The sequence below is a fragment of the Mobula birostris genome, chromosome 19, assembly GCF_030028105.1.
Source record: "Mobula birostris isolate sMobBir1 chromosome 19, sMobBir1.hap1, whole genome shotgun sequence".
In the NCBI taxonomy this organism is placed as follows: Eukaryota; Metazoa; Chordata; class Chondrichthyes; order Myliobatiformes; family Myliobatidae; genus Mobula; species Mobula birostris.
In genome coordinates, this window is record NC_092388.1 from 53620308 (window position 1) to 53646438 (window position 26131).

Below are 26131 nucleotides of genomic sequence, written 5' to 3' on the forward strand. Positions count from 1 at the left end.
TAAATGACAGAAGATATAAGCAGAACGAAGTTAATGCCAAATGGCCCAAGCATTTACTATCCAAGTACTGATATGTACACCAAGTCTGTGAGGATTTCAAAATGTATCATCCCATGTTATATGTTCTTGCAACCGTTAATCTGGCCTGGGCAAGGTTGTATGGAAGCCCGGCAGTTGCCCATGCTGCAAGTCTCCCCTCTCCACGGCACCAATGTTGTCCAAGGGAAGGGCACTAGGGCTGATACAGCTTGGCACCGGTGTCGTCACACAGCAATGTGTGGTTGAGTGCCTTGCTCAAGGACACAACACACTGCCTCAGCCAAGGCTCGAACTAGCGACCTTCAGATCACTAGACGAACGCCTAAACCACTTGGCCACGCCTATATATTATATACATACATATACACACACACACACACACAACTTCTGTAGTATGATTTCTGTCAACAAGTTTTTCAGCCAGCAAGACCTGACAATGCGTCTGCTCGATATGCTTTCCCATAAGCCGCACTTGCCTTGACAAAAATTGACTGCCACTTCGACATTTTATCTGAACCTCGGTAAGTTTCACAAAACTTTGTACCTGCACATGTAATCAAGGAAAGCGTTAATTCTGCGAAAAGCTGAAGAGTTTAGGATTAATACTGTGCTGCCAGTGGTAAAATGGATCAGGTTTCCTTTTACAGATACAAAACAACTGCAAGCAAACAAGTCCACAGAGATATCTACCATCAGCCCATGACATACCATTATCAGATAGATTAAATACACTAAGCAATCAGTCCATAGTCCACATCAATCAGTCCACAGAGTCTTGTCATCTTCAGAACTTTTCTGATGACTCTGCCATAGTCGGATGCATTAGCAAGGGAGATGAGGCTGAGTACAGAGCTACGGTAGGAAACTTTGTCACATGGTGTGAGCAGAATTATCTGCAGCTTAATGTGAAAAAGACTAAGAAGCTGGTGGTACACCTGAGGAGAGCTAAGGAACCGGTGACCCCTGTTTCCATCCAGGGGGTCAGTGTGGACATGGTGGAGGATTACAAATACCTGGGGATACAAATTGACAATAAACTGGACTGGTCAAAGAACACTGAGGCTGTCTACAAGAAGGGTCAGAGCCGTCTCTACTTCCTGAGGAGACTGAGGTCCTTTAACACCTGCCGGACGATGCTGAGGATGTTCTACGAGTCTGTGGTGGCCAGGGCTATCATGTTTGCTGTTGTGTGCTGGGGCAGCAGACACTAACAGAATCAACAAACTCATTCGTAAGGCCAGTGATGTTGTGGGGATGGAACTGCACTCTCTCATGGTGGTGTCTGAAAAGAGGATGCTGTCTAAGTTGCATGCCATCTTGGTCAATGTCTCCCATCCACTACATAATGTACTGGGTGGGCACAGGAGTACATTCAGCCAGAGACTCATTCCTCCAAGATGCAGCACAGAGCATCATAGGAAGTCATTCCTGCCTGTGGCCATCAAACTTTACAACTCCTCCCTTGGAGGGTCAGACACTCCAAGGGAGCCGATACGCTGGTCCTGGACTTATTTCATAATTTACTGGCATAATTTACATATTACTATTTAACTATTTATTACTATTTTCTATTACTATTCTATTACTATTTATTATTTCTATGACTATTACTATCTACTAATAGTAATATTACTATTACTATTTATTACTTATGGTGCAACTGTAACGAAAACCAATTTCCCCCGGGATCAATAAAGTATGACTATGACTATAAAAATTCAATTACAATCTTAACATAATGGAAGATCGCAGCAATCACACACTTAGGGGGAAGAAAGGTTCCTAGTTTTCGTCCTCCTCCTAAATCCTGAATTTACCTCATATTGTTAAGGTATAATCACCTCAAAGTACATCTACCATTTGCATCATTACCATTTGCTTCCACCATTTCTTTAGAAAACAATTGACCAACTTGCTAACTGAAATCGTTCTGAAATACACATATAACTGCAGTCCATCTCCAATTCCTATCCACTCTCAAGTTTTCAAATAGCTAGAGTGAAAATAGATCAAAGTTCTAAAGTTGAAAGTAAATGTTATCATCAAAGTTCATATATGTCACTATATACGGCCTGAGATTCATTTTCTTGTGGGCATACTCAATAAATCTATAGAATAGTAACTATAACAAGGTCAATAAAAGATCAACTAGTGTAGAAGACAACGAACTATGCAAATGCAAATATACATAACAAAGACATGAGATGAAGAGACCTTGAAAGTGAGAACATTTCAGTGAAGTAATCTAATTTTTTGATTCTGAAGGTGAACTAAATTGTTCAGACAATTTGTCAGAGTGAGCATCTGTCTGACAGCGTGCATCGAGAGGGACGCAAGTGTGAGCCTGCATACGTGCTGGTGCATGGCCATCTGCATTCTTATTCAATTGCAGCATGCAGTTTGTAAGCTTTCTGCAAACTTTCGACAAATCAGATCAGTGCTACATTTTATACCAAGTCTAAAATTCTGATTTCACTTTTTAAAAAAACGTGTATAATGCTAGTTCTACCATTTCCTTCTGTTTAACTCATAAGCGATTTAAGTAGATTTCTCAAACCCAGTAGTTTGCCTGTATCATTAAAACATTTAATTACTTATATTAAAATTATTAAGTGTATTTGTCAATACTGGGTGATTTATCCAGGGTACAGATTCGTAAGAATAGACAAAAGTAAAATGAATCCTGGACATCGAGCAAACTAGATGCTGTGTGTGAAATTAGACATTGCTCACTGTGCAAAATATCATTCATTTATGATTTTTAAAGTCATGTTAATTTCTTTAGTAAACAAACTAAAACAGTTTTCAACATGATTCTGAAGGGGTTCCCTGATCATGAATTGCTGTAGCACTCCTAAAGATTTAAAGATAAAGATTAACTTTATTTGTCACACGTACAGTATGAATATTGGAACTTTGAAGGTGATATTGAAGGTTACGAATGGCATTTGAAACACCTGTACAATTATTTTCAGAAGTACAATTGTTGAACTGAATATTTAATCACCACCTCCTCCAACCACAGACAAATTAACAAATGTAAAATGTCATTATGCTGAAATTTTATGCTGATTTGTTTATGATAAAAATCATTATGCTGATTTCCATTGTGATAGTCAATGCCAGTAAAAAAGATCAAACTACACTTTCAATACAACATTATTTCAAGTCCAAATAGTCAGTGTGGATCAACTGTGATAACTGTGGCAGGTTTCAGTCAGGCTATTTTGGTCTTGACACTATTACAGGCATTCATTCAATAATTCTCTCCACCCCTCCCATGCTACTCAACTTACAGCCTGCTCTTTCAGAATTTATTACTGCTTTCCAGCATCTGCAGGTTTTTGTCTTCTGTTTACTTCTGCTGTAATTCTGTTGCTTTGGCATCCAGCATTAATGACATTAATAATGGGTTTCCTAATTAGCCTTGTGTCACTAAATGTTAAAGCATGCACAGCATGACTTCACTACTGTTTATTTTTCCTTGAACAGTGTGTTCTAGTTGGGATGATGGTGTTATGTAGAGAGCAATGAAAGGATTAAATAGAAATACAGAGGTTTAAATAAAAGTAAAACTTGGTATTTCAGGAAAACCAAGAGAAGTTCAAATAGTGGCTTGAATGATGAAAGGAGAACAACACGATTCAATGATGTATTAACCTCAGGAGTCACAAAAGTATAATATAGATAGGATTTAAAAACGTCAACACGAGGAATTCTGCAGATGCTGGAAATTCAAGCGACACACATCAAAGTTGCTGGTGAACGCAGCAGGCCAGGCAGCATCTCTAGGAAGAGGTACAGTCGACGTTTCAGGCCGAGACCCTTCAGAATCTTTTTTTCCCCTAGGGCAGTGGAGACCAAGACTAGAGACACAGGTCTAAGGCAAGAAGGGAGAAATTTACAACACATATTGGCCCTTCTACCCTCGATCTTGTGCTGACCACTTAACTGACATCAAGATCAATCTAACACTTCCACCCCCATATAGCCCTCCATTTTTCTATCATCTATGTGCTTATCTCTGCCTGTATGCATTTGCCTCTATCACCACCCCTGGCAGAGTGTTTTACGCAAGACTTCACTCTCTGTGTGAAAAAAACCCACTTACCTCAGATATCCATCTCCCCTATACTTTCCTCCAATCATCTTAAATTCATGGCCCCCTTCCACCCCACCCCACATATTAGTCATTTCTGCCATGGGAAAAAGTCTCTGGCTATCCAACTTCAAGAAGGCCTGTGAAGGGGAAATGTTTTTCACACAACGAGCTACCTGTATCACCAATTTCAGGGAACTATGTAGTTATACCACCAGCAGGGGTAAAAGCTATCACAATGATGAAAAGGCATTTTGACAGGTACCTGATAGGAAAGGATAGAGAGATGTGGGCAAATGGGATTAGTATTGAAGGACATCACGATTGGCAAGGATTGGGTGGCCTTAAAGAGCCCATCCTGGTACTGTCTGTTTCCGTGATTGCCCAAAGCACTCTTAATTCTGAGTCAGATGGTTGCGGGTTCAAGTCCCATCCCTGAGGCTCACATTGAGAGTTCAGTGGAGTACTGAGAGCGCTTTGCACAGTTAGAGGTATAGTGCCATCCTTCAGGCAAGTCATTACATCCTTTTCATCAATGTAATTCATTTCCTATATCAGAAGAGGTACAACAAATAGGCCTAGATCACGGTGCTCAAAGATTGTTAGTAAAAATATCTGATTCAAAGCTCTGATTAATGTAACCCAAGGTGACAGGGGACATGAACACCTTCTTCAGGAAAATCTGTTTACTTATTGTAATTTCCAGCACAATTATATAAATAAAAAATTATTAACTCATGCAAGAGCAAGTCTTCTTCACCAGTAAGTACACCTTTCCAATAGAATACTATTGAGTATTTACCTATTTCCCAAATATTACCAACAACTTAACTACATACATTACAATGGGAAAATAATTTGCTTTTAACCTTAATATCCTTCCAAAAACCACAAAAATGATCTCAGAATTTAAAAAGGAAGAAAGTTGTTAGACATTGTTATTTTATTAAAATCTCATCACTCAAAAGAGGCTTTGGTGTTTTAACTGACTTTTGTGGTGACTGTATTTGACTTTAAAGGAAATGGATGTGACAAACAGATCAGTGAACACATTTTCATTAGTATTTCAGTTTGTGGAGCTTCAACTAAATCAAGGACTTACATACGCTTTCGAATATGTATGAAAACAAAAGTAGCCTTCCTTTAATTCAGAATTACATGGGACTTACTGAAAACAAACAATAATTCCCCTCAAATTTCAATGAGGAGTGATTCAATCATGATGTGGTAGTTACACAGCATGGAAACAGGCCTATCAGTCCATGCCAACCACAGGGACTGGTCCCATTGGCCTGAATTTGCCCACATCACTCTAAATCTTTCCTGACTATGCAACTGCCTTCCAAACCTTGTGACTGTACCTGTCTTTACCATTTCCTCTGGCAGGTTGTTCCACGTACCCATCACCAAAAACTTACCCCTCAGGATTTCCATTTAAATCCTTCCCCTTTGACCTTTAATCTACACCTTCTAGATTCAGATTCCATTATTCTGGGGAAAAAATGTGACCATCCACATTAACTATGCTCCTCCTGACACACAAGGTCACCTGTGAACCTCCTTCAAACCAGGGAAAACACCCCAGCATATCCAGTCTCTCCATATAACTCAAGCCCTCTAGTCCCGGCAACTTCCTCGTGACTCTTTTCTGTACCTTACCAAGCTCAGTCACATCCTTTCTATCACCAGCCAGAACTGCACACGGTATTTCAGGTGTTAACTCACCAATGGCTTACTCAGCTATAGCATTGCCGTGCCTAACAAAGACCTGTGTCGCCATGATCAGGGAACTCTATTTGTACCACTGGATCTCTCTGCTCTCCAGCGTTCTCCAGGGCCTCATCATTCACTGCATTCCACTGATAATAGGCCTCTAATCTAAAAGAGGACCTTCCACTTACTAGTCTCTGAACCAGTCCACCAAGCCAGTTTTGTATGCAGTTGGCTATCTCACCCTCGATCCCACGTGATTCAACCTTCTACACCAGCCCACAAGGTGGGGCCTTGTCAAAAGTTACTGTCCGGACATTGTCAATCCTGAAGGTCACCACTTCAAAAGGAACAACAATTATATTTGTGAAACATGATTTTCCATGCACAAAGCCATGTTGACTATTTCTAATCAGTTCTTGTCTTTCCACATGCAGACAAATCCTGTTCCTTAGAATGATGTTGGGCCCATTGGCCTGCAGTTCCCTGGCTAGCCTCTCTAAATAAAAGCACAGAGTTAGCCACTCTTCAAGCCTTCTGGTACCTCACCCCTGATTAAGGAAGATACAAAAAATTGTGTGAGAAAAGAAGTTGCTGGGCCTGATCTAGTTGAGGCAGCAGAGTTGAAAAAAATTAGACAGGGCATGAGAGAATTCAGTTTAAGATAACTGATATCAGAAACATGATCAATTGCAGTTGCTTCTAAATGAACTGACTAGTATGATCATGCCTGCTGCATGCCTGCTGATTTACCAGCATCGGTACTGTGGATATTGTAATTGGAAACGCTGGTAAAACAATCAACGCAAGCCAGCACAGATTGGCAGAAAGCCCCAGCAGTCTGTAACGACCACTGTCCTACGCACTTCATAGAAAACAATGAGACTGCAGCAGGGAGGGAATGCAGATAAGGCAAAACAGCGGAACAGATGGCTGTGGAAGTCTGTAGGCCCCCTGGAGTAAATTAACCGATCTAGCTTGCTTAAGTGTGGCGCAGTGCAGAACCAATGACATCAAAACCGATAACAGGCGTGTGAGAGTTACAGCAAATAAAATTAACATATCACATTATAGACTAGAAATTCTTTGGTGCTTGAAAAGCGAGATTAAATCAGTGGTGTTTGATGGAGTAAGAAAAAAAATAGGCTTGCGTAGAGATGCATCAGATAAAGCTGCTGCCTTGTAGTTCTAGTGACTCGAGCTCAAACCTGCCTTGTAATTCCAGTGACTCGAGCTCGAACCTGACCTCCGGTGCTGTCCGCGTGGAGTTTGCACATCACCCCTGTGACCGTATGGGCTTCTTCTGGCGTCCCGTTTCCTCGTACATCCCAAAGGAACACTGACTGGTGTGTTAGTTAGTTATTATGAATGATTTCGAGTACAGACGGATGGCAGGGAAATTGAGGGAGTTTATGGGCATGCAGGAAAGAAAAGGTTGCAGAATTCAAGACGTTGAGCCTTGCAGACTGGAGGACAGTCTCTAGACAAACCCTACGGAGGGGGAGAGCTAGTAGGTGTTTTGGGCACTTCACCATCCAGATCTGGGAGTATAACTGCCGGCCCCTCATTGCTGCTGGGGCTAAATGCGTGAAACCCTTTCCTAACAGCACAATGGGATTATACTGCGTAGGACCACAAGATATAGCAGCAGTCAGGCCTTTCGGTCCATCGTGTCTGCTCCACCATTTCATCATGGCTGATCCATTTTCCCTCTCAGTCCGTCTCCTGCCTTCTCCCTATATCCTTTCATGCCCCGACCAATCATGATTGGACCAGAAGATAAGCAATAGTTCATGGTGGTAGCTCATCACCACTTTCTCAAGAGCCATGAGCTATAGTCACAGGGTAATAACAGCACCAAAATAGGCTCTTCAGCACAGATTGTCCATACTCATCAAGATTCCCATCTAGGCAGGTCTCATTTGTCCGCAGTTGGCCCATATCCCTCTTTATCTTTCTTATTCAAGCACTTTGTTCTTTGAAACATTGAAGAGAACGTCCCTTATGCTAAATAAAAGTAACCCTGCAAACCTTTCCCACCTCTGCATTACGATCACATAACCCTGGAAAACAATGATTCACTTTACATGTCTTAGGACCCACCACTTAATCAAGGATGCAATTTGCCACCACCTTCAGTACGTAAATACAGGCTTCAGCTGTCTGAAGAAAAGCATTTAGAGATCAAGAATTGAAATGGCATGAAAGACCACTGCCTATAGCTGGCACCTCTAAACACACTCACTGCAAATTCCAAATCCATTGGAAGGATTAGTGAAATGCATCAGTGCCCTCTCCAAGTCAAAGTCCTGAGCAACAGGGCTATTAATCTGCTTCGCCAGCTCCTCTGGTTAGGCTGCACTGTTCACAAGAGATACACTTATCACCTGTAGGCTCTTGATCTACCCCATCCCTCCAACTTTTTACACTGGTTATCTACCCTCTGTCATTCAGTCCAATTGAAGAGTGTCAACCTGAAACGCCAACTGTCCACTCCCTTCCACAGATGCTGGCTGACTCACTGAGTTCCTTCTGCAGATTGTGTGTTGCATTGTTCACAAGCCTAGCAAGAAACTCCCTCTACTCCTAGATCTGTCACAACAAGACTTTACCATGACAGTGAAGGAAACAATTTAGGGATGGTCTCAAAGCATCCTTATTAACTGTCAAATCCTCTCCAATGTATGGGAGATCCCAGTCCACCACCGTTCAAATGAAGGATTCCAGAAGGCATTGAGAGCATCTCATCTCTCTTTGATGGTACTCAGGGGCTGAACAAAATGGGGAGGGAGAACAGAATCTTCCAAACAACCACTCAGCCAGGGATGGAACTGCAATGTTCTGAATAATCACTTTATCCATGCTCTCTAATAAGCCGTAAATGTGGACATATCTAGTTGGGAAAATAATTATGATCAGGAAGTGAAATGTGTAAGCAAGTCACCAAGCTTTGGAACAATTGCTACCATAAAGCTGAAAAGAGAATGAAGAATAATTTACATTGGTCGTCAGAACCAAAAGAGAAAACAAATTAAATGAGGCAGCAGATAAGGTGGAGAAATACAGTAGGTAGAACAAATAGAATTGCTATTGAAGAGTGAAATAACAATTCATTAATACAGCTGCAGCCTGTGGAAAATACAGCAGAATTATCTACCTGAGAACCCAGAAAACTGAAGAAGCAAGTCATTCTTCATCCTGAGCGACTAAAATGACAATAGTCGACGTACTCAGCTAAGCTACTTCACCAGCATATCCCACAATCGGTACTAACCATGAGGGAAAAAAGGCAATGGCTTCATGTGTATACCTCCAACATTGCTCAAACAACCTGGTTGGGAGGGCTTTACCGTGATGTACTGGGCCGAATCCACCACCTTTCGTGGGATTTTCCACTCGATGGCATTGGTGTTCCCATACCAGGTCATATTGCAGCCAGTCAATACACTTTCCACACACACCTACAGAAGTTTGTCAAAGTTTTTGATGTCATACCAAATCTCTGCAGACTCTGAAGGAAGTAGGGACACTGTCGTGCTTTCTTTGCAATTACATTTATATGATGAATCCAGGACAGATCCTCTGAGATAGTGACACCCAGGAATTTAAAGTTACTGACCCTCTCCTGCTCTAAATCCTCTGATCAGAGCTGGATCATGGACCTCTGGTTTCTCTCTCTTGAAGTCTACAATCAGTTCCTTGGTCTTGCTGACATTGAGTGAGAGGTTATGACACCATTAAGCCAAATTTTCAATCTCCCTCCTGTATGCTAATTCATCACCACATTTGATACAGCCCACAACAGTGGTGTCACCAGTAAACTTGTATATGGTGCTGGAGCCATACTTAGCTACACAATAATGGGTGTAAAGTGAGTAGAGCAGGGGGCTAAGCACACAGGCCTATGGTGCACCTGTGCTGATAGAGATTGTGGAGGAGATGATTTGCCAATCCGAACTGACTGGGGCCTGCAAGTGAGGATCCAACTGCACAAGAGGGTATTGTGACCCAGATCTTGGAGTTTACTGATTAGTTCTGAGGAGATGATGGTGTTAAATGCTGAGCTGTAATGGATAAAGAGCATCCTGATGTATGCACCTTTGCTGCTCAGATGTTCCAGGGTTGCGCGAAGACTCATTGAGTTGGCATCTGCTGTGGACCTGTTGCTTAAGTAGGCAAATTGGATAGGATCCAAGTCACCACTCAGACAGGAGCTGATATGTTTTAACACCAGCCTCTCAAAACACTTCATTACTGTGGATGTAAGTGCCACTGGGCAATAGTCATTGAGGCAGGTTACCACAGGCTTCTTGGGCACCGGTATAACTGAAGCCTGCTTGAAGCAGGTGGGTACTACACACTGCCAGAGCAAGAGGCTGAAGATAGCCATCAACACACCAGCCAGCTGGTCAGCACAGGTCTTCAGTACTTGCTCAGATACTCCACCCGGATCAGGTGCTTTCCTTGAATTCAGCCTCTTGAAGGTAACCAGCACGTCATCATCAGAAACTGAGACCAAAGGATCATCGAGAGACTTGAGGAGCGTGACAGTTCCTGTTCTGGTGGTCAAAGAGAGCATAGAAGGCATTGAGCTCATCTGGGAGTGGAGCTCTGCTTTCTTCCTGCATCTCATGTTTTGAGGATCAATCACACAGTAAGAGTTAGGGATGACACATATAATGCGTGGAATACACTGCCTGAGTCAGTGGTGGAGGCAGATACACCAGTGAAATTTAAGAGACTACTAGACAGGTATATGGAGGAATTTAAGGTGGGGGGTTATATGGGAGGCAGGGTTTGAGAGTCGGCACAACAACGTGGGCTGAGAGGTCTGTACTGTGCTGTACTATTCTATGTTCTATATAAGTAAACCTACCTTAAATGCATTCATGAATCAGCTGAATGTTTGCAGCAATCCAATCACTGTTACTACAAACCTATTGATCTAACAGTTCCTGATTTACTGAATTTTATTTTTGACTCCAGCTGCATGATTTGAACTTCCTGCCCTGAATTATTATCCTGCACCTCTGGATTACAATAATAGAATCAATGTTGGGGACAATCCCCAACGTAACAAACCAAATGATACGTTGGATAGATGAACTACCAAGTAGTCACAATTATGTGTTTACATGCTAAAGAGAAAGAATCTGCATGTGTTACCTACTTTTCCAAGGCCACAGCTATATCCTGGAAACCCTGTGCGGTTATATTATTCTTGTCCCAAATTACCGTCCTGTTGAAAGAGAGTAGGCACTTTTCAATATAGCACATTTATACATACGAAGAGCTCATAAAATCTTGTTCCAGAGAGACAGGATGCAAATAATAACTGTTTAAATTACATCAGCTGTGATTTTAATTTGTTCCAGCTGACGTCTCTTGGTGTTTCTCAAACAACCTGCAATGTTTGCTGCTAGATATTAAAGGATTTGCCCCCTTCCCTCAAGCCGATGATTTAAACGGTCCCCCCAGAAGCTCACCAGCAGGCTCTGAGCTGATTTAAGAGGCTGATTCTCATTGTCTCTGCGTTGGCTGCATCATTCTCTCATTATGACAATACCTTTCCAGATTATCAAATCAGAAATCAGCAGCTTAAAGCAAACTAGACCTATTTAACAAAATTATTATTTCTGCAGAAAAATCATTTGCCATCTCAAATTTTTACCTGAGCTTTGTGTTGATCTGTAGCGCCTTCCCCAGCATCTTAGCACCAATATCTCCCATCCCGTTCCCACTAATGTCCACCTTGGTTAATGAAGAATTGCTTCCCAAAGCATTAATTATTATCGTTAATTCGGTCTTAAGCTTCGAATCAGCAAGGGACAGAGATTCTAAGGGCTGCAAAGAATGAAAGGAAATGTATTAGATGAAATCAACCTTTTGCTTTTAGACAACAATTCAACAATATTTTATCCTTAATATTTTGCTTCTGGCAAATTTTATTGATTTTTTTTCTAATTAATTAGCAGTGTACGGAACTGCACAAAAGCACACAATTTGGGATAAATGATATTGAACAATGTCAAAATCAATTAGTTCCTGGTCTGAGTTCAAGTCCTTACACACTTAGAAGTCTCGTTTTAGTGCTTCAAGTGATTAAATTGCATGAAAAAATGATAAATATGAATCTACATTTCTCCATTTTTTGATGGGAGTTATTTTTTAAAACTATAAATACTCCATTAGTTTTGCATGGGTAAGCAAGCTGCTGCTTCTTACACAGTCTCTGGGGAATGAGGCGGCATTCCTTCCATTCCAGTTTGACATGTTCTGAGATGGCTGAGGATGCCAATGCAAAGACCCACAGACGTCTCTGCAAGCTGGCTGAATGGTTATTTTCTGGATGCGTCTTTTCCCACCATTGATATTCAGTGACCTTCTCAACTCTGAGCCATGATGGGCTACGGAAGATTAGTGGTAATGCCACCTTTTTATTTTCTGGAATATACCCTTGAATTTATGTCTCAGGCTGCGTGGTTTTCCTCATGACACTGTTTGGAAATGGCGTCTATTTGCAGGGTCCAGTTTTCAGCATGCAAATTGTGTAACCTGCCCAATTAAACCAAATGTAAACATGGCCTCCATGCTGGAGATAGTTTACTTAACCCTTTCAAAAGAGCTTATTTTGCATTGGAGGTAATTGTAGGCATCTCCAGCACCTGGTGCGCCCCTACCATTGGTAGCTGTAGCCAAACCTCAAGCTGTTGTGTCTAACTATGCAGGGCTTCACTGAAGTACAGTACAATTGCAGTTAACTGATTCCCTTACTAGCTTTCCACCTGCTTGAAAGTGTCTTATTTCTGCTTATTACATAATGTTACACAATACAGAAATCATTGGGGTGATCAATGCTCCTCCTCTCCCTTTCCACCTCATGCTCCAAAGCTGCAAGTCACATAAACTGGTAGTAAGCATTGTTCTCTCCTCCTGACACAGTTGTGCAGCATGCACACCTTCAGGACAACTATGACTGGCACTCTGTCATTTCAACTGGGAGCATGTCTGCGTGCATGCTGAGCAGCATGACACCTCCGCCATCGAAGGAAAGTCCTCCTCATTTGGTTGCTATCATAAAAACATAAAAAACCTACAGCACAATACAGGCCTTTCAGCCCACAAAGTTGTGCCAAACATGTCCCTACCTTAGAAATTAATAGACTTACCCAAAGCCCTCTATTTTTCTAAGCTCCATGTACCTATCCAAAAGCCTCTTAGAAGACCCTATCGTATCCGCCTCCACCACCATTGCCGGCAGCCCATTCCACGCACTCACCAGTCTCTGAGTAAAAATCTCACCCGACATCTCCTCTGTACCTACCCCCCAGCATCTTAAAACTGTGTCCTATTGTGGCAACCATTTCAACCCTGGGAAAAAGCCTCTGACTATCCGCATGATCAATGCCTCTCATCATCTTATACACCTCTATCAGGTCACCTCTCATCCTCCGTCACTCCAAAGAGAAAAGGCCGAGTTCACTCAACCCGTTTTCATAAGGCATGCTCCCCAATCCAGACAACATCCTTCTAAATCTCCTCTGCACCCTTTCTATGGCTTCCATATCCTTGCTGTAGTGAGGCGACCAAAACTGAGCACAGTACTCCAAGTGGGGTCTGACCAGGATCCTATATAGCTGCAAATATATCCTTCGACTTGCCCTGGTGGTTTGAGGGCAAACGGCAAAGCAAACTAATGACCATTACAATGGTACTGGGCATTTGTTTGTGGCTTTTGGTCACTCAGCAAGTGGAGATTGGAGGACACGATTTAAATCCTTTTTTTCTAGCATGATTCATACTTGGCAATGGGGCACTCAGAACAATAAACCTAATATCAATGGTAGTCGTTCAAACTTGGCGAAGACGCACGCTCATCTTGATCTGCTGACATCCAAGCTCCAGTGGACAGCAAAATGCAACACTACCACCTCCAGTCTTTACTGAGCATGACATGATAAAGATGCCCTTGCTTTGCGTTGAGTTTGCAGTTATGGTTGTAGCAGTTAAAAAATATCAGACTGAAATCAAAATCTCAGTTCCTGCCTGAGCTTCAGATTCTGAATCAGGTTTAATATCGCCAGCATATGTTGTGAAATTTGTTGTTTTGCAGCAGTACAACATAATACATAATAATAGAAAAAGTGTGAATTACAGTAAGCATCAATATTGAATAGTTAAATTAAGTAATGCAAAACAAAAGTAGTGAAGCAGTGTTCATGGGTTTAATGTGCTGGTATTGGAGAGGGTTCAGAGGAGGTTCACAAGGATGATTCCGGGATTGAAAGGGTTATCATACAAGGAACGTTTATTAACTCTGGGACTGTACTCGCTGGAATTCAGAAGGATGAGGGGAGATCTCATTGAAAGCTTTCGAATGGCTAGACAGTGTAGATGTGGAAAGGTTATTTCCCATGGTGGGGCAGTCTAGAACAAGAGGGCACAGCCTCACGAAAGATGGGTGTACATTTAAAACAGATGCAGAGAAATTTCTTTAGCCAGAGGGTGGTGAATTTGAGAAAATTATTAGCACAGGCTGTTGTGGAGGCCAGGTCGTTGGGTTTACTTAAGGTAGAGCTTGATAGGTTCTTGACTGGACACGGCATTAAAGGTTATGGGGAAAAAGGCCGGGGAGTAGGACTGAGGAGGGGAAGAAAAAGATCAGCCATGAGTGACTGGCAGAGCAGACTCAATGCCAAGTGTCCTACTTCTGCTCCTATGTCTTATGTAAGTGGGTAGGTTAGTATGTTCGCAGACTACACAATGATTAGTGGTGTAGTAGTGCATAGTGAAGAAGACTGGCAAAGGGTACTGCAGAATATAGATCAGTAGTGGATATGGGTAGAGAATGGCAGGTAGAGTTTAGCCTGACCAAATGTAAAGAAACAGTACATTAAAGCAAAGACCCTTAACAGAAATGATGTGCATAAGGATTTTGAGTCCAAGTCCATAGGTCCCTGTAAGCGGCTACAAAGGTTGATAGGATAAGTAAGGAAGGCATAGGGTAGGGCATGCCTATCTTTACTTGTCCAGCAACTGAGTTCAAGGGTCAGGAAGTTATGTTGCAGCTTTATGAAACTCTGCTTTCACTATATTATTGGAAGGATGTCAAGGCTTTGGAGTGGGTGCGGAAGAGCTTTACTAGGACGCTGCCTGGATTAGAGAGTATATGCTGTAAGAATGGTTAGACAAACTTGGGTTGTTTAATCTGGAATAGTAGAAGCTGAGGGAAGATCTGCTAGAAGTTTATAAGGCTATGAGATGCATAGATAGAATAGTCAGCAGTTATCTTTCTACCAGGGTTGAAATGTCTAATACCGGAGAGCCTGCATTTAAGGTGAGGGAGATGTTGTACGCAGGGCAAGTTTTTTTTCTACATGGGGAGTGGTGGGTGCTTGGAGTGCACTGCCTGGGTTGATGGTGGAGACAAATATGATAGAGGTCTTCAAGAAACTTCCAGACAGACACACGAGAGTGCTGAAAATAGAAGGATATGGATATTGCGTAGGCACAAGTGATTAGTTTAGTTGAGAATTTGATTACTAATTGAGTTAGTTCAGCATAACAATGCGGAGCAAAGGTGTATTCCTGTGCTGTATTGCTCTTTGTTAAAGTCCATCATTTAAAAGGTAAGTGGTTCAGCACTTATGGCCCAAACTGCAAGGATGGGAAATGGGAATAGACTCTTACCTTTTTCACCTGACGTGGGCCATAAGCTTTTATGTTTCTATTAATCTGTAATTTATTAAATGTCTTTTATACATGTCAGTACATTGTTAGTTCTGGCAATACTTGTCGGGGTGCTCCAAAATACTTGACCTACTGTATATGCTCATTTGGTTGTGTTAGTTGGTACTGTTGCACAAATTAAAATATTTTGCTTAATGAATTCCAGTGAACAGTATTAGTTTGATAGGTATGCATATTAGATTTTATAGAAGAGACTATTGAATATTCCTCATATGTGTTTTCCATATCTTGTTCAAAATCAATTAAGATTAAGAATAGATACGTTCAAAACATCCTTAAAAAATAATTTGCACATTGTTAGAAAATAAGATCACGCAAATAGAGATTTGCTCCTGAAAACTTTAAAAACAAGTGACCAACAAATTAATCTGATTGTCATTCCATGCTGCCTGACCTGCGAGTATTTCCAGCATTCTGTTTCATTAGCTTGTTCAGAACCCTATTCATAGCGCCTGCTCTCTACGTTATCAACTATTGGTTCTTTTAAGGCTACTACAGTACAGGTATGCTTTTGATATGGATCAACACACTATGAAAAACTATATGTTGTAGAAATTCAGATTCATTTATTTATCATATGTACATCAAAACATACAGTGAAATGCATCATTTCCATTAACAACCAACACAACCTAAGGATGTGCTCGGGGCATCCCCCAAGTGTTGCCAGACATTCTGGCATCAACATAGCATGCCAATAATGCTCAGCAGAACCAAACAGAACACAACAAATGATAAAACAACACAAATAAAGCCACTTTCCTCCTTCCCATGCACCCACACACACAGTCATTCCTCCAACCCCCATACACGCCTCCAGTCTCCAGCCATCAGGCTTCAACTTCTGATCGACCTTTTGGCATGAAACCTTTGACTAGCCGATGGCAGGGCCCCAAAATCCAGACTGGAACTCCAGATTCACTGACCCACTGGCCCTCGTACCTCCAGTGGATTCCGTGACCCACAGTCCTGGATCAGCCCAACATTCATAGATTTCCTTTGTCACAGTCCACATGGCTGACTTCCAAGCACAGAACGGAGGTCTGGACTCCGGATGTCCTTCGTTATCTGTTCACACTGCGGGCCTTTGAGCTTGGAGTGATGAACAATGCACAACCTTCTTGCTTTATTCTCACATATTTCTGCTAAATATTTTGCAACTTGGAATATTCCGCATCCAACTGTACCTTACATTTCAGTTATAGTAATTCCTAGTTCTAAGTTTACCACTTTATTTGGTCTCTCTATATGCTGTGGACATATGATTTACTAAAAGTAGTCACCCGAAGGCATCACAATGAATTTCATGGAGATAATGTTGGTAAGTATAAGTAAACCACCAACTGTGTGCCCTCTCCCAGCACAACATACCCATGCACTGAGTTCAAGTAGCAATCCATTGCTCAGAAGATTAAAAAAAAGCTACCAGAATACTACCAAACTCAAGGACAGCTTCGATCTCACTGTTATCAAACTCTTGAATGGACCCCTCATATGCTAAAATGAACTCTTGATCTCCCAATCTACTTCATTGTAGCCCTTAGAACTTACTTGTCCACCTGTACTACATTTTTCTGTGCAGCTATTACATTACACTCAGCATTCTGTTTTTCTTTATCAAAATCAGAACCAGGTTTAATACCACTGACACAGGTAATGAGAATTTGTTAACTTTGCAGTAGCAGTACAATGCAATATATAATAATAGAGAAAAAACAATTACAGCAAGTATATACAGTACTTATAAAAAGTATTCTCCCACCCCTCTGAAGTTTTCAGGTTTTATTGCTTTACAACATTGAATCAGTGGATTTAATTTGGCTTTTATGACACTAATCAACAGAAAACATTCTTTTCTGACAAAGTGAAAACAAATTTCTACAAGTTGGTCTAAATTTATTACGATTACTAAATACAATAATTCATTGCATAATTACTCACCCCCTTCAAGTCAGTATTTAGTAGATGCATCTTTGGCAGCTATTACAACCCTGAGTCTGTGTGGATTGGTCTCCATCAGCTTTGCACATCTGGACACTGCAATTGATACTGACTCACCAGCAGTTGCGCCTTCCACACACAGGGGTATTTTTACTACAATCAATTGAAACACCTTGACTGCACACAGATGATCTCCATTTACTAATTATGTGACTTAAACCAACTGGCTGCAAGAGTGATGATTTGCTGTGTCATATTAAAGGGGTTGAAAACTTATGCAATCAATTATTCTGTGTTTTATTTTTGTAATTAACTTAGAACACTTTGTAGAGGTCTGTTTTCACTTTGACACAAAAGAGTCTGTTTCTGTTGACCAGTGTCAAAAAAATCCAAGTTAAATCCACTGTGATTCAATGTTGTAAAACAATAAAACATGAAAACTTCCAAGAGGTGGGGGTGAATACTTTTTATAGGCACTCTATATATAAATAGTTAAATTAAATAACTTATGCAAAAATAACAATAACAAAAAGTAGTGAGGTAGTGGTCACGGGTTCAATGTCCATTCAAAAATCAGATGGCAGAGGGGAAGAAGCTGTTCCCAAATCATTCTCCTGATGGTTGCAATGAGAACTGTGTGATGGGTGTCCTTAATGATGGATGCTGCTTTTCTGAGGCATTGCTGCTTGAAAATGTCCTGGATACCACAGAGACTAGTGCCCATGATGGATCTGACTGAGTTTACTGCTTATTTCAATCCTGTGCAGTAGCCAGCAACACCCCCCCAACACACACAATACCAGACGGTGATTCAGCCAGTTAGAATGCCCTCCATGTTACATCTGTAGAAATTTGCGAGTGTCTTCGGTGACACACCAAATCCCCTCAAACTCCTAATGAAATGAAGCCACTATAATACTGTACTATCCTGCAGGACAATTACTCCCAGAAAATCTAAATCTCCTCCCCTTCCTGTAGCCTGCCCTGTTCATTATGCCCTTTGCCTTAGGGCAATAGGGACTGCAAAGAAAGTTCCCAACGTCTGGCAGCTATCAGCCCATACGGAAGTCTGAAGGGCCCATGAAGTCCTTCAGCTCCTATTGCCCCATTCCCTGTGACTAGAAATGACTACAAAAGTACGAAGGAAACAAACGCTTCTAGAATCAATCTTTGCATCCTTTTGTTCACCTCTACAAGTTTAAGAGCTGTTGCCCTCCTAATCACTTGCTGTAACTGAGTGTTATTTTTCAGTGGTTTGTATAAAAGGACACCAAGTTCACTCTCATCATTTCAAAAATATCTTTTACTACCAGAGGATAACCTTACATTTTTCTACACCATAATCCATCTTCCTACTGGCTAAACTTACCTGTATCGCCTTTTCTGCATCCGCTGTGCTCCTCACCTTCACTCAGCTTTGTAAGATTAGCACACCTAGCTGTGCTACACTTATTCTGCTTCACTGAAAATACTGATTTCCCTAAAACTGATATCAGGCTGACTGAACTCTCAAAATCCTTCTGTAAAATAACGGGGTTACATTTTTTATCCTTTAATCTGAGGGAACTAGTCTAAAATCAGCAAAATGACAACAAACTCATCCACTATCTCCACTGCAGTCTTCTTCAAAACTTTGGAGATTGGGTCATGTCACAGAGGTGGAGTGGAGGGGGTGGAAGTGGGTGCATCTTAGAATTCTGAACTACCGGTAACAGACAGAGCCGCAATGATTGAACAAAATATCGACACTATGCTTTTCAAGAAGTTTCTAAGTCATTATACTACACGCCATTTAAAAAAATCCCATAGAATGCTAATTAGCTTAGCTTACAACTATAAAAAAAAATCAGATTCCATGTTCTTTGACTGTTTGAAACAGAGTGCCCATTGCAAACAATTTGCGTTGAACTCTATCCAACTTACTTAATGGCACCTGGTTAAATTACCAAGGTAACAGTACTGAACAGAGTTCTCCTGCCAGTAATGAAAAGAAACCTCTGAAAATGAATGTGGATGTACTATTCTATTTCTTGTGCATTTGTTAACCAGATATTCACTTAAGCCACAGCCATGAATTTAAGTTCACACACCTATTTCTCTGAAATGCCAAGGCTCAGTTAATTACAAACTTTACTCTAGTTTTACATCAAACCTAAAAAACCCAATTATCACTGCTTTGTACATGCCTTTATACTTAAATATTGTCCTCTCTCAACCCTCTTGCATTCAACCTCAAACCGTTTCAAATTCCAGAGTCACTTTGCCACAGTTCGCTGTCTAGGGTAATTGAAAAATATTCTAAATGTGGGATTATTAGTCAATTAAAGTAATGCATTTACAGTTTTTATCAAATTCCTTGGCATGCAGCTCTTGCCTGATTAATATGGTCAAATGATCTTGCATTGACAGGCAACATACACAAAACTTCTGGTGGAACTCAGCAGGTCAGGCAGCATATCTCTGGAAAAGAGTAAACAGTCAGCCTATGGGCCGAGACCCTTCTTCAGGAATGAGAAGGACGGGGGAGGATACCAGAATAAACCGGTGGTGGGGTGGGGGGAGAGTAGTGGAGGAGGCTAGCAGGAAGCTGATAGGTAAAGCCAGGTGGGTGAGAAGGTCAAGGGCTGGAGAAGAAAGCGCCTGATAGGAGAGGAGAATGGACAATAGGAGAACAGAAAAAAGGAAAGTTTGGAATGACAAACAAGAGAAATTCTACGGAAGCTGGAAATCCGAGCAACACATAAAATGCTGGAGGAACTTAGCAGGCCAGGCAGCATCTATGAAAAAAAGTACAGTCGACATTTTGTACTGAAACCCTTCAACAGGACTGGAGAAAAAAAGCAGAGGAGTAGATTTAAAAGGCGAGGGGAGGGAAGAGAGAACCACCAGGTGATAGGTGAAACCTGGAGGGGGAGGGATGAGCTGGGAAATTGATTGATGAACGAGACAGAAGGCCATGGAAGAAAGAAAAAAAAGGGGGAAGGAGCAGCAGAGGGAGACGATGGGCGAGCAAAAAGATAAGGGGAAAGGGGGATGGGAAATTGGGAAGGAGGGGTGGCTGGGGGGCATTATTGGAAATTGTTTCTCCAACCTAAGTGTGGCCTCATCACAACAGTGGAGGAGGTCATGGAAGGACATATTGGAATGGGAATGGGAAGTGGAATTGAAATGGGTGGCCACTGGGAGATCCCATTTGTTCTGTCGGACAGAGCGTAGATGCTCAGTGAAGCGGTCCCCCAATCTACGTCGGGTCTCACCGATGTACAGGAGGCCACACCGGGAGCGCTGCACACAGTAAATGACCCCAACAGACTCACAGATGAAGTGTTGCCTCACCTATAGGGAGTGTTTAGGGCCCTGGATGGTAGTGAGGGAAGAGGTGTAGGGGCAGGTGTAGCACTTGTTCCACTTGCAAAGGTAAGTGCTAAGAAGGAAATCAGTGGGGAGGGACAAATCGACAAGGGAGTCACGTAGGTGCTTGGTTCAGATAATGACATCGGTACTTCTCAATCTACACATGCTAGTGGACATTCACGGTTCCTACATCAAGCGATTTCCAAATGTTCTCATTTTGTATGTGACAATATTTTAGTTCTGAATCATTTTGATTTATACAAAAAGTAATGAATTGGCTGAGATGATTGGCCAGAGCGATAGAGCAGTGAAAGAAATGCATGGAGTAAAGCCAGATCTAACATATAGAGAGGCTTTGAGGAAAGAGAAGCAGAATAAACTGTGTAAAGACGGTAAGGTAGAAGGGCTGAAGTGTGTGTACCTCAATGCAAGAAGCATCAGGAACAAAGGTGATGAACTGAGAGCTTGGATACATACATGGAATTATGATGTAGTGGCCATTACAGAGACTTGGCTGGCACCAGGGCAGGAATGGATTCTCAATATTCCTGGATTTCAGTGCTTTAAAAGGGATAGAGAGGGGGAAAAAGGGGAGGAGGGGTGGCATTACTGGTCAGGGATAGTATTACAGCTACAGAAAGGGCGGGTAATGTAGCAGGATCCTCTTTTGAGTCAATATGGGTGGAAGTCAGGAACAGGAAGGGAGCAGTTACTCTATTGGGGGTATTCTATAGGCCCCCTAGTAGCAGCAGAGATACAGAGGAGCAGATTGGGAGGCAGATTTTGGAAAGGTGCAAAAATAACAGGGTTGTTATCATGGGTGACTTTAACTTCCCTAATATTGATTGGCACTTGATTAGTTCCAAGGGTTTAGATGGGGCAGAGTTTGTTAAGTGTGTCCAGGATGGATTCCTGTCACAGTATGTGGACAGGCCGACCAGGAGGAATGCCATACTAGATCTAGTACTAGGTAATGAACTGGGTCATAAGTCGAGGGATAGAGTTTAAGAGTCGCGATGTAATGATGCAGCTCTATAAAACTCTGGTTAGGCCACACTTGGAGTACTGTGTCCAGTTCTGGTCACCTCACTATAGGAAGGATGTGGAAGCACTGGAAAGGGTACAGAGGAGATTTACCAAGATGCTGCCTGGTTTAGAGAGTATGCATTATGATCAGAGATTAAGGGAGCTAGGGCTTTACACTTTGGAGAGAAGGAGGATGAGAGGAGACATGATAGAGGTGTACAAGATAATAAGAGGAATAGATAGAGTGGATAGCCAGCGCCTCTTCCCCAGGGCACCACTGCTCAATACAAGAGGACATGGCTTTAAGGTAAGGGGTGGGAAGTTCAAGGGGGATATTAGAGGAAGGTTTTTTACTCAGAGAGTGGTTGGTGCGTGGAATGCACTGCCTGAGTCAGTGGTGGAGGCAGATACACTAGTGAAATTTAAGAGACTACTAGACAGGTATATGGAGGAATTTAAGGTGGGGGCTTATATGGGAGGCAGGGTTTGAGGGTCGGCACAACATTGTGGGCCGAAGGGCCTGTACTGTGCTGTACTATTCTATGTTCTATGTTCTATGATTTTATCCATATTCCCTTTCATCCTCCCTCACTATTTCATGCTCTTTATGTTAAGAATGCTGTGCTCATTTTAATTGGTTGGACTTTCAATGGGATCTCTCCTATCCACATCGTGCCGCTGGTGGCAAGATTCACTGCAATTGTGTCAGATCCGCTGCCTCAACTTCCATTTTGTACTACACTGCACCTCCAGCTATCAGATCCAAGCAGTCTGGCCTTAAATGGCCAAGGAATTAAACACACTCAGTCCCTCCGCTGCTACTGAGCTCTGTGCCTAAGAATTCATAAAGAAACAGTTCATACCTTTCTCTGTGCCCAGTATTAGTTAAGAAGGGCGATCTATAAATTAAGGTGGATCATGCTCTCTTTTTTATTCAGCAAAGTGAGTTTGAAAATTGATTTTTCTTTCCCCAAGAGAGGAATTGCAATTAGATTCACTCCAGGGTCAAATTATATCACTATGGAAAATCCGATGGTTACTTCCAGGGCAGATTCGCCTGCGAGTGCTTAACGCTATTTCCATGTCAATTTTGCTGAAGTGCTATTATTCTCTGTGCAGGGAAAAGTTGTCCCATGTTCAGCTGTCAGTGAGCACTCCTGGGACAACTGCTGCCAGCCAGGGATCCCACCAAGTCCCACATAAACCTGGCACTGATCACCTCCTGCCCACTGATCCACCGCCCCAATACTCCAACCAAAAGCATCAGACTGGTTTGGGTTAATACACCACAATCAAGACAAAGGACACCAGCACCTCCTGCCTCACCTGATTGACTGGCTATAGCCTATGAACCCGGCCAACATCACCCCAAATTCCCGATCATTATACTCAATGAGGCTGATGGAGACACAGGTTAGTTTAACGTAAATCTCAGGACAACCCAAAAAAAATAGAATCTGAAATGGGCACCCAAGAGGGAAAGGCCTTAACTGAAAATGTAATGCTCTTTCATAGTCGGGAAGAAAACCTGAATTCTGCATTTTGTCCCTCTGTGATATATGCAAGTTAATACTTATTGCCACAGACAACTTATCAATCCACAGACCATACTTCATTATATTAGAACACTAATGTCAGTCTCATTACATTCTAATTAGTTTTCAAAACAATAATGAGATAACCATCAAGAACAAAAATATGTGACTTTTAGGAAACTATTGGTAACCGCTTAGGCACTGCCAGAAAGCATTCAGCTTGTGCAACTTATTTATGAAGTTATATTAAAAAATATGTCTTCAGGTGAGATCAGGAGGTTATCTTCCCATCTGTATTTGTTGATGGAGCATTGTTGATGACGCTAGCGTTTGCTGCTCATTTCTCATTGCCCTGACATGGAGTCAATCTTAACACTGGTCCTGGAGTTCCATACAAGTCAGACAGGATAACGGGCAGACCTCTTCCCTGGAAAGTTGACAGTGAACCAGCTATATTCTACCAGCACTCTGGTAGGTTTTCAGATACCACCCTGTATTTAGTAAATTATTGTAAAACCCAGATGTACAAATATCTCTCTGATATTTCAGTCTCCTTTCTGATAAAAATGCACTGTTTCTCTCTGGCATCCTATCTATTTCCAGTATTCTTATCTGTTCTATAAATTAGATTTTTGTGCTACTGGACCCTATTCACCAGAATAAATCAAACATCAGTACTTAAAGACTTACTGATTCTTCATCTTGAATCATTTGTACAATATTATCAAGCACAGGTCCGAGATTCCTGAAAAACAAACATCCTTATGTGAGAAGCTATTAGCATCAGAGTTTGAATATATCATGTTTACCATATCAGAATTTGTAGTCAACATCTACTTTAATATTTTCTCTATTCCCCTATTCTTTCTGCTGAGGGAATCAACTATAGCACTATATTTCCTTGTCAGTGACATGCCCGGGGTTAACGGAAAGATGGCCTTCATTGTAAGCCACACACCAAAATGCTGGAGAAACTCAGAAGGCCAGGCAGCATCTGTCGACTTTTCAGGCCGAGACCCTTCATCAGGACTGAAAAAAGAGATTAGAAGTCAGAGTGAGAAGGTGGGCGGAGGAGAGGAAGAGGTACAAATTAGTAGATGATAGGTGAAACCGGAGGAGGGGGAGGGGTTAAGTAAAGAGCTGGGAAGTCGACTGGTGAAAGAGATAAAAGGCTGGAGAAGGGGGAATTTGATAGGAGGGGACAGAAGGCCATGGGAGAAAAGGGAAGGGGGAGAAGAACCAGAGGGAAGTGATGGGCAGGTAAGGGGATAAGGTGAGAGGGGCAAATGGGAATGGGGAATGATGAAGGAGAAAGGGATTGGGGCAATTGCCAGAATTTCAAGAAATCAATGTTTACGCTATCAGAACAGAAAATAATCTGAGTGTGGCCTCATCGCAGCAATAGAGGAGATCATGAACTAACGTGTCAGAATAGGAATAGGGAATAGAATTGGGTGGCCACCGGGTGATGACACTTGTTTTGGTAGCAGAGCGTGGGTGCTTGGCGAAGCAGTCTCCCAATCTCCATTGGGTCTCACTCATATACAGAAGCCATCACTGGGAGCACCGGATACAGTAGATGACCCCCAACAGACTCATAGGTGTATAGTCGCCTCACCTAGTAGGACTGTTTGGGACCCTGAATGGTAGTGGGGGAGGAGGTGTAGGGGCAGGTGTGGCACTTGTTCCACTTGCAAGGATAAGTGCCAGGAGGAAGATCAGTGGGGAGGGATGATGGACAAGGGAGTGAAGTAGGGAGTAATCCCTACAGAAAGCAGAAAGTAAAGGAAAGTTGTGCTTGGTGGTGGGATCCCGTTGGAGATGGCAGAAGTAACGGAGAATCATGTGTTGGATGTGCAGTGCCCTGAAATCTCCATGTTCAGCACTCGATTCTCCATAAGCTTCCGCACATTGCTCCTACGATGTAAGTGAGTGATAGATCTGGGAAACGTTAATGGGAATTAGAGGAGAATAAAATGAGATGAAAGTAAATGGGTGGTTGGCAGTCATGCAAACTCATTGGGCCGTACAGTAGGTTAATGTTACTGTGGTCTATGACTTTAAAATACAAAAAAAAACCACAAACAGTATAGGATTTCAACAACCCTAATATAAATTGGAAAATAATATGTTATAGGGTGCATAGAAGTTGCAGAATTCTTGAAATGCATTAAATAGAATTTTTATTATTTGTAGGTAGCAGAGCCAACAAAATAGCAAATGAGTGGAAAGCCAGTGGAAAAAGATTGAGAAACAGTGATCCTGATTCTTTAAATCATGCATTATTCAGAATCAGGTTTATTATCACTAACATATACTGTGAAATATCTTGTTTTGCGACTGCAATACATAAAAAATAAGATCATGAAGGAACTGGAGAAAGGTGGATCATGAATATAAAAGATAACTTAGAGGAAGGCCGTTTCACCTGGTTGAGATGTGATTTAACAAAACTGGTTTGGAATAAATCTAGCTGAAGGTAAATTGGAGCTAAAGCAGTAGAGGCACTCAAGGAAGAGGTAGTGACTTTTTAGATTAAATACAACCCCAAAAAAAAGGCAATTCCAATTTTAATTCCCCATGAATATTAAGGAAAATAAACACGGGAATAAGCCAAAATAAAATGACAAGTAGCAAGTACCTGGGAAGAAACAAAGCACAGGACAGAAAGTGTGAG

General features: G+C 41.8%; 1 protein-coding gene across 4 annotated transcripts in view; it reads right to left on the bottom strand.

Moving 5' to 3' along the window:
* Positions 1–26131, bottom strand: part of LOC140212608 (F-actin-uncapping protein LRRC16A-like) — a 345618-nt gene that overhangs the window by 93740 nt on the left and 225747 nt on the right. For all 4 annotated transcript variants that reach the window (XM_072283616.1, XM_072283615.1, XM_072283613.1 and 1 more), the window contains 3 exons: positions 24145–24199; positions 11520–11692; positions 11019–11087 (listed from right to left, as the gene is read on the bottom strand). In XM_072283616.1, coding sequence (XP_072139717.1) covers positions 11019–11087; positions 11520–11692; positions 24145–24199 — 297 coding nt within the window. The remainder of the gene's footprint in view (positions 1–11018; positions 11088–11519; positions 11693–24144; positions 24200–26131) is intronic.